The following is a 13,346-nucleotide window of genomic DNA, read 5'->3' as shown; positions in this document are numbered from 1 at the left end:
AGCAAAGCCCAGTGACCAATTGGTTATAGCATATGAGAAGGAAGGCAGAGTCTGGGAGGCTGGGGAATGTGTCCCCATCATTATGATTAGGGAATACTGGAAAACAGAGAAGGTCATGAAAGTGGGGGAAAGTGATGAGATCACTTTGACATATTGGGCTGAAGGGCCTGGGAGATACGATGGAAATCTCCAGAGACAAGGTGGATATATGGGTCTGGGAATTAGCAGATTTGGTGGGGGCATTAGCCTATTATCTATAGATTTGGTCAACAACATATAGAGGGCATTCAAAACGCAGGAACTCATCTACTGTTGAGGGAAAGGATTTAAAGAGAAAGATAGCCAAGGACAGAATCCCCAGGAACATTGAGCTCTAAGGGGAGGATCCAGGAAAGCAGCCAATAGCCGACCCTATGGATATGCAGTCAGAGAGGGGAGACAAGGATCAGGAGGAAGAGTTGCCTTCACAATCAGGGAGGATGGAGTGGTGATCAAAGGTAGCAAAGCCATGATGATCAAGTGAGATGATGACTTAAGACACTTTGGAGAACTGGGTTATTTGGAGGTCATTGTTGACCAGAGAGAGGGCAGTTTTTATGATATAGAAGTAGGGGTGGGAGGAGCAGAAATCAGATTATGGTGGTTTGATAAGTGGATAGGAAGTGAGGCAGTATAGACACAGGCATAGACTCCTCTTTCAACAAGCTTGACTATGAACACCCAAATCTCTCTTCTCCTTGTGAGGCATGGTCCTGCCCAACTATCCTGTGCCTTGAAGTAGAGGGAGGCAGATATTGAAGCAGGTGAGTGTTTAGAGCTAAGAGAGAAGTGGGAAAGTGACCCCAGGAAGCCAGATAAGGGAGGCCTGGCTGTTTGATGAGGTCTTGGGACTGATGGAATAGAAGTAGGCAGTGTAAGAGCTAAGAGATGAGCAGGCAATGGTTTCATGTATGTAGAGACTTCAGACAGAGAGTGCTTCCAGGTGACCAAGTCTGGCACCTGGGAATGGAAACGTCCAAGGACGGAGTAAAAGATGCAGGCATTGGAAACTGAGGCAGTTCAGGTTCTGGGAAGCTACAGTGTGGGCGGACTCTTCATTGTGGGCACTGAAGTCATCCAATTGGTGAATAACATTGGATTCAAGGAAAAGAATGTGCCTGAGTCCTCGGCGAACATAGAGGAGTGTTCACTGGACAACAGTCATCAATAAGAAAAGTGGACAGACAAGTGAGGAGTGAGGTTTGCACAAAAGTAATGGACATTGGGAAGAATATCTTCAATTCCGCCCAGACCTGCCATACCTTTGGGAGGGCTGCAAAGGTTATGGTATCCTAAAAGTAGGGACAGGAAGCGGAAAGTGCCATTTCAGTGAAGCATATAAGGAGAGCAGATAGTTTTTAGCATATATATGTGAAAATTACAAGTTTTCAGAAACTAATGATCCATTTTATTTTCTGTTAAGACTATTGAATTAAGGGTTTTCAGGGACTCACAGAAGACAGTGTGCTGACTGAGTAGTATTTAATATGATCAGGTCTTAAATAAGAAGCTATGAACATAAACATTTAAAACCAAATATATAATAAATAATCATTAAATTATAAAGTACATAGTTCATATTAAAACTAAATTCTCAGATGCAAATGTCAATACAACAGAGCAATATATAGGTAATAATGCTACAGTTCTCTGCAAGGGTCCAAAAAAAGACACTTTCAGCTAAAGGAGTGGAAATCATGACTCATTTCCCTGAACTCCAAGGACCTCCAACAATGCTTTTCTTTCTTCCTCTTTTAATTTTTTAAAAACATTTTTCTTGTTTCCCCAGTGAATGTTGCTACAAATCCTATTGAAATAACGTTGATCAACTGAACATCAGATTCAGTAGAAAGTTTGACTCAAAAGTATGGTCAAATACTGTATTCCTCTAAGAGTATTCAGATTTTAGGGACTCAGACACATAAAGCTCTAAAAATAGAGGCAGAATAGACCTTAGACATTAAGTCCAACAGCCTTATTCTACAGATAGGAAATAGAAATCCAAAAAATTTAAGCAAGTGACATAGCCAGCAAGAGTTTAGGCCTCCTGTGTCACCATTGTAGGTAAACAGTAATGCTATGGGTCAGCCGCAGTGGCTTTAGAGTGCTGGCTAAGTCTGGAACACAGAGCAGGCAGGGCTCACTTCTTCGTCCTCTTCATTCCGATGCATTGCTGTTACTTGGGATGTTGTGAGGATCCTGCCCGAGTCTCTGAACTCAGGTTCATGAAGGCTCTTGGTCAACAGACCACAAATTATTTTTACTTTGAAGGTAAAAATCTCTGGTCAAAAGGACTAGAACAGAGACTTATTAACAGTAAACACACCAAAATAAATACATTATTTTAAATATAAAATCACAGTGTCAAAGAAGTAAAAAAACTAGAAAGCCAGAAACAAGAAAAAAGATGCCCTCTTCCCAGGTCAACTTTGAGCCTGGTTTCCAGTTTCCCCCCACCTAGCACCCGGCCTGGCACTGCTTCACACCAAGGCAGGCGTTAGACGTACAGCCTCGTCCTTCTGCACATATCCACAGGATTCCTTTGCAATAACACCTTCAAGTTTTAAAACAGAGTACCCGTTTCTGATGGTCAAACATTTCATGGTGACCTGATGACATAAATGGTTCCTAACATAACTTTTAGAACTATAAAAGCACGTGTTTCTAAGGCACTTTTAAGAAGATAACGTTTTTTCTTAGAGCTTAAAGCATTTCCCATCCAACATCTCCTGTGTACTCACAGCCATTTTAACAACAAGGCTCTCAACTAGCTTATAGCGTCCCCATTTCTAACCTCCGACCTAAATGAACTGCTGGAGCAGAAATGGCACTTGGAGCAGGTCACCTGTTTTTGCTACATGGTTGGAGGACTGGTATGTTTATGCCCAGGTCTGCAGTCTGTGTGGACAGGAGTCCCAGGCTCTTGATTTGTAGGCTGACTTTGATTTTCTACAAGTGACAATTTGCCTGATAGAAAGCGTGCAGACACAAATTGTCTGTCATTTTTAAAAGAAGAAAAATAAAAAGAAAGGAAGGAAGGAAGGAAGGAAGGAAGGAAGGAAGGAAGGAAGGAAGGAAGGAAGGAAGGAAAGAAAGAAAGAAAGAAAGAAAGAAAGAAAGAAAGAAAAGAAAGAAAGAAAGAAAGAAAGAGAAAGAAGAAGAAAGAGAAGGAAGAAAGGAAGAAAGGAAGAAAAGGATATGGGTATTTAAAGTTATTAGCTCACTACAATCATTGTAATGATTTCAGGGGAGAGCTAGCCACAGGATTTTAAAAATTCTATCTGGTTCCAGAAGACCATCTGAAAGATGTCCCTCTGTAGATTTTAATTGCCATTTTCATAAGCTCAGTGTTAGCTCATAAAGGGACTCAAGCTGGGAAGGTACAATTACACCCACTTAAAGAAAAAAAGATTGAATCTATTTCATAAATATATTCATATCTGTCGTATTTAAATATTTGATAAATTCCAATGAGGAAGTAAGACTTTTGTGTAGGCATCTGGTAAAGATATCCTTCTGGTACATAAATAAATTATATATTTATATGTTAGACATTCTGAGATAAAAAGTAAACTTTTGAGCTATACATTTTTAGACACTCATTTTTCATTTCATTAAATTACTAGAGACCTCAGCTTTCCATTTTGACCCTATACTTCTTATATTTTTAGCTTGAATTACAGTGTATCACTTTTAACTTATGATTATCAGAGACCTCATTCTTGTGGTAATCAAGATAAAGTTAATACAAGATAAATATATTCCCAAACTATATTTTCGGTTAAGAATTTTAGCTTCTCCCCAACCAAGAAATGTGATAGTTGGGCAGGTAAGTAAAAATGTTAGAAGTCATCAAAATCCATAACATAGGAAATCAGTAGGCAGTTTTTTCAAGTTGGGCAAACACAGACCAGGTGGATTAAACTGAAGTATTGCATAGCAACATGGGGGAAATAATCTGGACTTTGAACAGAGTTTACCCTCTTCACTAATATATTGTATTCCTCCGTCGGGAATACCCAGAAGTGAGTGTCCCTGCTGTGTTAGAGTACGGCACATAGTGTCAGCTGCAGCGAGGCCCCAGGAACCTTCCACTCCACGTGCTCTAGGAGAGGTGCTGATGGATCATCTGTGGAGACAGTGCACCATGAGTAACCCCGCACAGGACGCCATCCGGGTACAATTGAGGTAGGAAATCTAACATAATTTAAGTGGTACCTTTTGGATGAGTGATTTCAGTCTTTCTAGGAATTCTTTGGGTGGTTTTTTCTCATAAGAATCACATGAAGGGCACATCTAGAAATCAATGAAAAAGTAATATTCTTCTTTGAAACTTTTTTCCCATTGAATAAAACATTCATTTAAAATTTGTTTTTTCCAATTAGAGACATAAATCATGTTCACTGAAACATTGGGAAATGCATAAAATTGTTCAGAAAATAATAATGGGGAAAATCACTTACTATAATCCCATCCTCAGAGATAATCACAACCATGTTTTGATACATAACCCTCCGGTGATTTTTTTTCTTTGCATTTCTATACACTGATTGGTAATTTGCTTTTTATATATTTAAGATAACATGAGCATTTCTTCTGTGTTAAATATTCTTCAATGTTGCCCTAGCTGGTTTGGCTCAGTGCACAGAGCTTCGACCTGCGGACTGAAGGGTCCCAGGTTTGATTCCGGTCAAGGACACATGCCTGGATTGCGGGCTTGATCCCCAGTAGGGAATGTGCAAGAGGCAGACAATAGGTGAATCTCTCTCATCATTGATGTTTCTATCTCTCTCTGCCTTCCTCTCTGAAATCAATAAAAATATATTAAAAATATTCTTTAATGTTCAAATATGGTACACAATGGTAGCTTTGTATTCCAACATAGGATTGAACTATTACTATTTTGAAACACATAGATTGCTTCTAACATTTTCTATTTTATACAGTGCTTCAAAGAACATCTCTGAATAGTTTTTCATATATATCTTTATATATTTTATTTGATCAATTTCTAGAAGTAGAATTACTAAATTAAAGGGATGAAAAATTTTAAGGCTTTTGCCCTAACTGGTTTGGCTCAGTGGATAGAGCATCGGCCTCTGGACTGAAAGGTCCCAGGTTGGATTCTGGTCAAGGGCATGTACCTTGGTTGCGGGCACATCCCCAGTAGGAGGTGTGCAGGAGGCGGCTGATCGATGTTTCTCTCTCATCGATGTTTCTGACTCTCTCTCCCTCTCTCTTCCTCTCTGTAAAAATCAATAAAATATACTTTTACCAAAAAAAAAAAAAAAAAAAGAAATGAAAAAATTTAAGGCTTTTAATGTACATTGTAAAAAGTTTTATTTCTATCACATAGAGCATTTTACCATTATTGGGTTAAAAGTTTTTATTGGAAAAAAGATAGGATTCCTCTGCTTTAATTCCCACTTATTTGATTAAAGGGAGAGTGAAGAATTTTTCATATGGGTATTATTCGCTTATATTTCTTTTTTGAAAATATTTCTTGGTTTACCTTATTTGGGTAAAGTACATTGATAGCCCACACACCATGCCAGTGCCTGGTATTTAGCACCTGTAATGCCAGCCTGATACTGTAGTGAGAGCAGTGGACTGACAGGAGGAAATACAAGTTCTGGTTCTCATTCTGGCTCTTGCTGTTTGTAGGGGAAATACCAGTTAGCCTCTTTGTTGTCTCTTTCCCATCTATCAAATGAAGGTGCTTAACTGGATACTTCTAAGCTCAGTGCCAGCACTACCATTTCATGCGTCTTTGATACTGGATTTCAAGGACATGCTCAGCTCCTTTCTTTCTGAGGACACTTTGAGAGGGATAGTTTTCACATTGCGATCTAGCCAAGCAACCGCAATAAATAAAAATCATTTTGACAATGTAACTAAGATTTCATTTGAATCACATGTGAAATTCCTTGAAGGAGAGAGAACTGGTAAAAAAAAAAAAAAAGGCCGAGTAATTTATCTTAGATGTTTACCTACTGAATTTGGTTAATGCTTACATCACTCATAAGAGGATCAGCATTGCTCATGAGTTGTCAAAAGAAGGGCCATACACGAGGGTCTCAGGGCTCCTCAAACTGGGGACTACTGGAAATCTCCAGCCCATAATGGGGCCCACCTGTTGAAATGAGTATGGACTCTGTGACTGCACAGGGCAGTCATATTCTTTAAGAGAGAAAGGCCAACTTTGAGATTTATCCTGATCTCTGTCAGGTGTCGTTTTCCTTATAGGAAAGCTAGGATGTAGCTCCTGTCCATTAGAATGCAAGTTACATGTGGCATCTGATGAGAGGAAAGTATTTTTTACTCCTAAGTCACAACCGAATTCTCTGCCCAGTGACTCCCTCACCATGGGAAGTTGTATTATGTACTCCAGGGGCCAGGGGCTGTCAGCGAGTTCCATTTGGGTTTCTGGGCACTTTCAAGGCTCTGGACTTATGAGGGGTGACTTCATGTCTCAAAACAACACTGTCTATAAAGTGCAAGTTGCAGAAAGACACTGAGGCTCTGGCTAAGGAGTGTGTGTGTGTGTGTGTGTGTGTGTGTGTGTGTGATAAGTCATCAGGACAGACAAAATGGAAAACAAAGGTCAGTCTTACTGGTCTCTGTTTCTGTTTTCTCTCTGCATTTGTGGGAGGCAGTTTCCTCATCAGCTGTTTAGTTAATAGGTTGATCTTGTTGTCTCCTGTATTTGTTGACTTTAGTTGGACCTTCTGAAAACATGAAAAAGCCGATCGCTCACAGTGTCTCTGAAAGGGAAAAAATTTGTGGATATGTTAACGAAAGTTATTCAGAGAGTAAGCATGTCTTTCCCAGTCCCCCTTTTTACTTGTAAGACAGTGTCTTGGGTCACATCCATTTCAGAGGCAAGTGAGGAATGACTTCATGTCCAACTTCACCTGGGGCTGAGGAGCCGGAGGGAGCCCACTTTCCCCAGTTCTTCCCAACACCTGAAGTCTGAGTGGTGGGCGGGAGCTTCAGTTTTGTGAGGGAATTTTCTAAGTTATGAGGCTCTAAAAGTCACACTCACCTGTGGGAGCGTGCTGTGAGTTATGCTGCGGTCTGATTAAGAATCTTTTCATTTGTATTCTGTTTGGCTCTATGATTTACATAGAACGTCTAATAGCAGCATCCGATGTTGCCCAACACCTGGCATAGAGCCTTGCTGCTAGTGAGTGCCCAGGAAATACTCATGGAGTCAAGAAAGGAAGTAAAGGGGTTAAAGCCCCTCCTTTGGGGAGAGGACGTGGGCACCTACTTCTGGTGGCAGATTCAGTACCCTCGCCATAGACCACGCTTGGCTTTCCTAAGTCGCTGTTCACACTCCTACGTCGGGTAGGGAAGGTTTCTGCCTGAATTGTCCAGCCAACGGGAGGGAAGAGGGTTTCTCAGGCAATAAGAGGATAAGTCAAAGTCTCAGAGAACAAAGAAGTGGTGGACAGAATGAAGATTGAAATGTGTCTCTTGATTTAGCCCAACAACTAGTTGCCAACAAATAAGGCAGAGTCGTAGAAATCGCACTGACAATGAGGCCTATTGGAAGAACAAAGTTTATACTGACCTGTCAAAAGCATTTTAATGCTGATCTAAGAACTTGTATCCAACTTTCTTTTCTCTCTCAGCCAGTGTGTACATAGGACGCCACCCTCCGCCCGCAAGCTGCCCCGTCTTCACTTCACCCATGGGTGTGGAAGCCATACAACCAGAAACCCCCACCTCTGGGTCCCTGCAGCACACCTGAGTCTCAATGGGCAGTCAGCTGAAAATAGCGCCTGGCCTGCTTTGCATTTTCCAACCCCTCGGTGCACCCGTTATGGATGTGTTGATTAATAACATGCACTTGGAGACACAACCCCACCGCTCGCTTTGCATATAGAGCCACAATCTGAGAACTTATCTGGTTTCCTTCTATCAGAGCCACTTGCCTCTCAAGAGGGCAAGGTAGTGTCCTTCCCATGTTTGCCAAAATGCTTATTTAATAGAAACTATTTATAAATGTTAATTATAGCACTTTTTTTTCCTTGAAAACCACACACATTCTCTTGTTTGTTGAAGTTTTTTCTTTTCTCTTCTTTTTGACCACAACCGGCTTAACTTACTGGAAAAAATAATATTCATATTTAAAGAGGTAAATTTTCCAGCTGAAACTGAAAACGCTAACTGCTTCATCTGTGCTGATCTGAGAAACCAGCATTTCTCACAGAGGCCCGTTTTGCTGAGTTAACACTTACATGTGTGTTGAAAGGAGATCAGATTCCGAAGAAGTAGAAGGGCCCCACCAAACAAGCCCCCCGAGCCACCATTGCCAGGAGTGGTCCGGACCCGTGATGGCGGCTCCGACAGCCTGGACGGCCGCTCTTGCCGATGGGGCCGGGCTCCCCTCCCTGCCCTTCCTGTGTCGACAGACCACAGGGTTTGCCTCTGTGCTTGCTGCAAGTAGCAGAGCTGCCCCTGGCGATCACGGCCAGGACCAGGAACTGCTGGATTTGACTCCAGATGCACGGCTAAGGCAGCCTTGGAGGAAAAGAGGTGGAGGAGCTGCAAAAAGGGTGTGCTCACTGCTAAGAAGGGTGTGCTCAGTGCTAAGAAGGGGCGTGGACAGAGGAATCTTGTCCAGGCAGCGCAGGAGCCCTGCTGCTCACTTCAGGGGTTTCCTGGATGACCCCAAGTTCATGTGTGGCACCACCGCCTGGGAGCAGGTGCTTGGATGTCCCATGCTGTGCCTTGGTGCAGCTAAGTGTGGCTCCCCTCATTCTTTAACACATGGAAACACGTGGACTCAGTTGTCCTACATGTGTTTTGCAGAACAGAGGGAGCAGTGGGTCAGACGCCCGAGTCACGAACCACTCCTGTCCTCAGCCCAGAGCAGTCCAGCCAATGCTGCTTTCGCCAGGCGGTGCGCAGGGGTTTAAAATATTTTACAGCTGAATATTTGAAAAGATTTGCCCACTGACAGCTTATTTTTAACCTCCTTACTTTTTTTTTTTTTTTTTTTTTTTTAAAGAAAGCCCTGACCATTCACACTGGGAAGTCTTGCTAATTGGACAAAATAACCTTTGTCCCACACACAAACTAGGTTTAAGTCAGGGTTTCTCAGCGGCACTACTGGCACCCTGGGCTGCATACGTCTTTGTTGTAAGGGTTGTGCGCTCTAGAATATTTAGCAGCATCCTGGCCTCTATCTACTTGATGCCAATAGAACCCCCTCACACACACACAACTGTAAAAGCCAAACATTTCTCCAGACATTGACAGATGTTCTGGGGGGAAAGAGGGAGGTGACCACCAGTTCAGAACCACCAGTGGGATTAGCAAGAAAAAGGAAGATGCCTGGCCAGACCAATTAGAGATCTTAGATAATGAGTACATAGCAATATTTATCTGCAAAATATAGATGGATTTCTTTTCATTAAACTTTTTGATCTTTGTAAGTCTCATAGAGCCTGCTTTGATGCTAGCTCTGAAAAACTTGAGGTAGCACTACAGTGCCTTGCACTCTCTTCTTCCTTCCTGAGTCTGCTGTCAGCATAGCTTACCGACCTGTTATACCATCACTCACTGAAATCATAGCCAGGGCTGCTTGATCAGATCACCAGATGCATACAGGGTCACCGAGACCAAACCCTCGCTTTATGATGTAAGAGAAAAAGCACTTCTCTTTAACAAAGTTTATGAAGAAAGTACCCACTAGGTCAACTCAAGCCATAAAGCAGGATATCTTTCTTATTTCTTATTTTGCAAGTTATAGACTGTAGCTCGAAAATTCCAGAAAGAATTCTAACCACAGCAGTTCAACAAAGGGCGTGAGATGCTGAAAAATGTTCTATGTTTTGATAACTAGGGCATTAAGACATGTTCTTACTTATTGGAAAAGTTTTTCCAATAAACTGAATGTGCTACTTTCATTTTGGATGCTGCTTATTAGAAAAGGGCCTAGTGAATGAGAGTGGTTACGTTCAGAGCTAGAGAGTGAATTTTAGAGAAAAGCAGTAGTTGTGACTCATTCACTTTCTAAACTTTTACACAGTCATTTACCATAATTGTTTTCTTTGCAATGTATCTTCTTAAGTCTCCCCCTCTGTAGTGTCCTAATTACTGGTAATACTTTTACAGTTATTCTAATTTATGCATTTAAAGGTCCGTGACAAGGAAAACATTTCCCCAATTGCATTTATATCCTCAGGGTATCAAACCTGAAGACTGAGTAAGGACTAGTGAGGAAGTCGTGCACTTGAACAACAGGCCTCTTCTTCCCCGGACCTAATGGATTTAAATGGCTTAAGAGAATGGGATGAGTTGCTGAAAATGGTCCTTTCAAAAGACCTCACTGAAGGCCAAAGGAGAGACCCTTGGAGGCCAGGTATATGGGAAGTCTATTCTACAGCACAGCCTGCCTTTCCATACTCCATGCTGTTCTGTAATCTGTTCTTCTTTCTTTTTCTTTTTTTCTTCCTTTCTCTCTTCCTTCCTTCCTTCCTTCCTTTCCTTTCCTTTCCTTTCCTTTCCTTTCCTTTCCTTTCCTCTTTCTTTCTTTCTTTCTTTCTTTCTTTCTTTCTTTCTTTCTTTCGTGTTATTAAGAGGTGAATTCTGCTTCTTATGGTGTGTATCTGTATTTCTTAGACAGTTTTACAAAAGGGCTCAAGAACTTTCATGCACAAGGGCTCTTAACAATGTAATTCGTGAGTCATTGTTCAGAAACTGATCATAGCATAGATTTATTTCCTAGTTTTGTTATTCCATCTCACCAGTACTACTTAGATGTACTCTTAGAGATATTTGGAGATAAAAATATATTTTATAAGATATATAGCATTTTATTGTTTGGCTTTTTGGTAAATTAATGAATAGTTGACCAAAATAGAAAACACTATTTTATCAATTATTAAATCTTCAGATTCATTGAAATTAACTATATTCATAAAAAATCATGCTAGTGCCTTTCTTAATTGGATTTAAAAACTATCAAACATAACTTTACCAATAAATTCAACTGGTCTTACCTTTACATCTTCTGGAGCTGGCAGAAATTCAGGGTCCTAGAGCAAAAGAAAATGAGTTCTGAGTTATTTTGATAAGTCAAAAACCTTCTTTTATAGTAACTGAAGAATATGATTTAAATTTTGTTGTAACAAGTGCAGCCTTACCAAGTCATTCACATAATTTTTCAGCTGATCCACAGTATCAATAAGGTGACGCAGTCTGATCAAGAGGAGATCTTGCCCTTGGTGGCTGGATCTACGGGCCACCACCCCTGAGAAGATGACCATCAGGCAGAAGACTACCCACTGCATGTTGCCAGGACTGGGTCTCAAAAGCGCCAGGAGGGCAAGACCTGGGTCTCAGTTTTCACCTCCGTTTGACTGTGAACAGGTTGTCAGTAGAGCTGCGTATTTATTCATCCTTCAGGGAGAGCTAACGCCCTCCCATCGCAACCTGGAAATCTTTGTAAAGTGGATGAATGTGAGTAACCCTTTTTCTTTTCCACTGGCTAGGTGTGCGTGTGCATGTGCGAACACGTGGGGGCAGGGATGGACGGACTCCACGAATGTGCTCCATCTGCACCTCAGACAGGAAAAGAGAGATGGGTGAATTCCAACTTTCATCATGAGTCGAAAAGTGTGCATAGTAAACAGTAGGTGCTACCAAACATGAAAGGAGTAAACAAAAACACTTTGATCTCTCTCTCTGCCTCCCCTGGCTTCTTACCTGGTCTCTCCACAGTCATAAGGGCACTTCGGTAATGACTAAGGTGGCTGCCCGTGGAAAGCAGGACTTTTTCTTAGGGTAATAATTATGCCTCTTGACTGAAATCACACAGTATTCCATCATAAAGGTAGGAGGAGAGCTACCTTTAGGAAATTTTAAATATCAGGGGTATTTTCCAAATTAGCAAGAATACTTCAGGTTTTTTTATCAGGTTAAAGGGTTTAAAGTAGAATCTGCTTCCAACTTTTCTCTAAAGCATCTTCAAATAGTATTCATCTCGGCTTCTAGCATTTTACTTAATCTGATTTATACATGGAATAAATGATTTTAAGGGACTATACAGAAATTCAATCAAGATTTCACTCTATATTTTATTTTTGAAAACAGTCTCTCATGTTCATCTATTCTGTATAATTCTTCAGTTCAATGAATGAAAGGGCTAGTACTCCTGTCCCAACCAAGATTTGTTTTTACAAAAAGCAAAATTTAAAAATACCCCCAAGTGATTCTTTTTTCTCTTTGTGTGGTGCTACTTTTTTCTGTTAGATATTATTTCCTCTGGCATGAACAGCACACTTCTAACTATGACCAGCGAGCGGTGAGTAAAAGACTCAAAGTCCAGGAGTGGTTGGGTCAGGCTCCTCTCACTGCTGCTCCTGTCCCTGCTACGCTTTGCACTGGAGGAGGTTAAGTAGAATATTATCACCAAAAGTAGTGCCAGTCAGTTAGGTCTTACAAGCAAAACTGTTGACTCCAGACTTTATTTATTCCTCTATCTCATTTCATGCTCCCAGCCATACTTTGTTCTAGAATGCTACGCAGCCGAGATAAATTGGAGTTTGGACTTGGTTTACTTTTATCACAGGCTGTCTATTCAGGAGTGTTTGGGTTTGGTCATACAGAGTAGATAAGACTTCGTATTGTATGAACAAGAAGGCCTCCCTGTAACCATTACATTCTATGGGGGAGGGTTTTGTGTAAACCTCTGAAATGCGTAGGGACCAGGGATTACCGCTGGCACCTCCACGTTGCCTTCATCATCTCTGCACATACTTCCCTTATCTGGCAAAGAGATGTGTGTCTTCTTGAAGACGTAACCACAGTGGTTAGGAGCTCACCTTCTAAGTCAAAGTGCTAGAGTTCAAGCCCCGACCCTGACAGTTAATAGCACATATGACCCTGGGTATGTTCTTGCAAAAAGAAGGTAAGTGTAGAATCTAATCATAGGTTGGTGGTGAGGCCTAAATGGACATTCCAAGTTCAAGAACTAAAGTACAGCCCGTGACCAGGTCCCAGGAGATGTGTGTGCTGGTCAGGGATGAGGGTTAGAGGATGACAGAAGCCTAGATAGTCAGGCCAGGACAGGTTGGTATTCAGGCGCAGCACACGGGTGTGGCTGTACTGCTTGGAAAAGGTTTCCACTGCCTAGAGAGATAGATACTCCTCCCAACCCTGCAGTGCCTCAGCACCGCCCGAGACACCCAGCCTGACCCGCTCACTTCCCACCATGTTGGGATTGCCAGGATCCTACACAATCCAGACCTTTCCAAGAATCAGACACGCTGTCTTAAGTGGCCTGTCAGTTG

The 13,346-nt window shown here is 41.6% G+C and overlaps 1 protein-coding gene across 1 annotated transcript; it reads right to left on the bottom strand.

Annotated features, from left to right (window-relative positions):
- Positions 1 to 4,144: 4,144 nt before the first annotated feature.
- IL21 (interleukin 21) lies at positions 4,145 to 11,360 on the bottom strand. The gene is made up of 5 exons (XM_008143289.3): positions 11,199 to 11,360; positions 11,055 to 11,090; positions 6,654 to 6,803; positions 4,258 to 4,335; positions 4,145 to 4,168 (listed from the first exon to the last, which is right to left on the bottom strand). Exons 1-5 carry the CDS (start codon positions 11,343 to 11,345, stop codon positions 4,145 to 4,147), a joined length of 435 nt encoding a protein of 144 aa, XP_008141511.3. The 5' UTR covers positions 11,346 to 11,360.
- Between the last annotated feature and the right edge of the window lie 1,986 nt (positions 11,361 to 13,346).

This window comes from Eptesicus fuscus, chromosome 6, assembly GCF_027574615.1.
Source record: "Eptesicus fuscus isolate TK198812 chromosome 6, DD_ASM_mEF_20220401, whole genome shotgun sequence".
Lineage (NCBI taxonomy): Eukaryota > Metazoa > Chordata > Mammalia > Chiroptera > Vespertilionidae > Eptesicus > Eptesicus fuscus.
Note: the sequence above shows the minus strand (reverse complement) of the source record. Positions and strands in the feature narration are given on the sequence as shown.

Bases quoted from the DNA above. Each gene is read 5' to 3' on its own strand.
- IL21 (XM_008143289.3), bottom strand. From the start codon at position 11,345: ATGCAGTGGGTAGTCTTCTGCCTGATGGTCATCTTCTCAGGGGTGGTG. The intron at 11,091-11,198 runs GTAAGGCTGCAC...CTTTTGCTCTAG, and splicing joins AAAATTATGTGAATGACTTG to GACCCTGAATTTCTGCCAGC. The intron at 6,804-11,054 runs GTAAGACCAGTT...TTTCCCTTTCAG, and splicing joins CAGCTCCAGAAGATGTAAAG to AGACACTGTGAGCGATCGGC.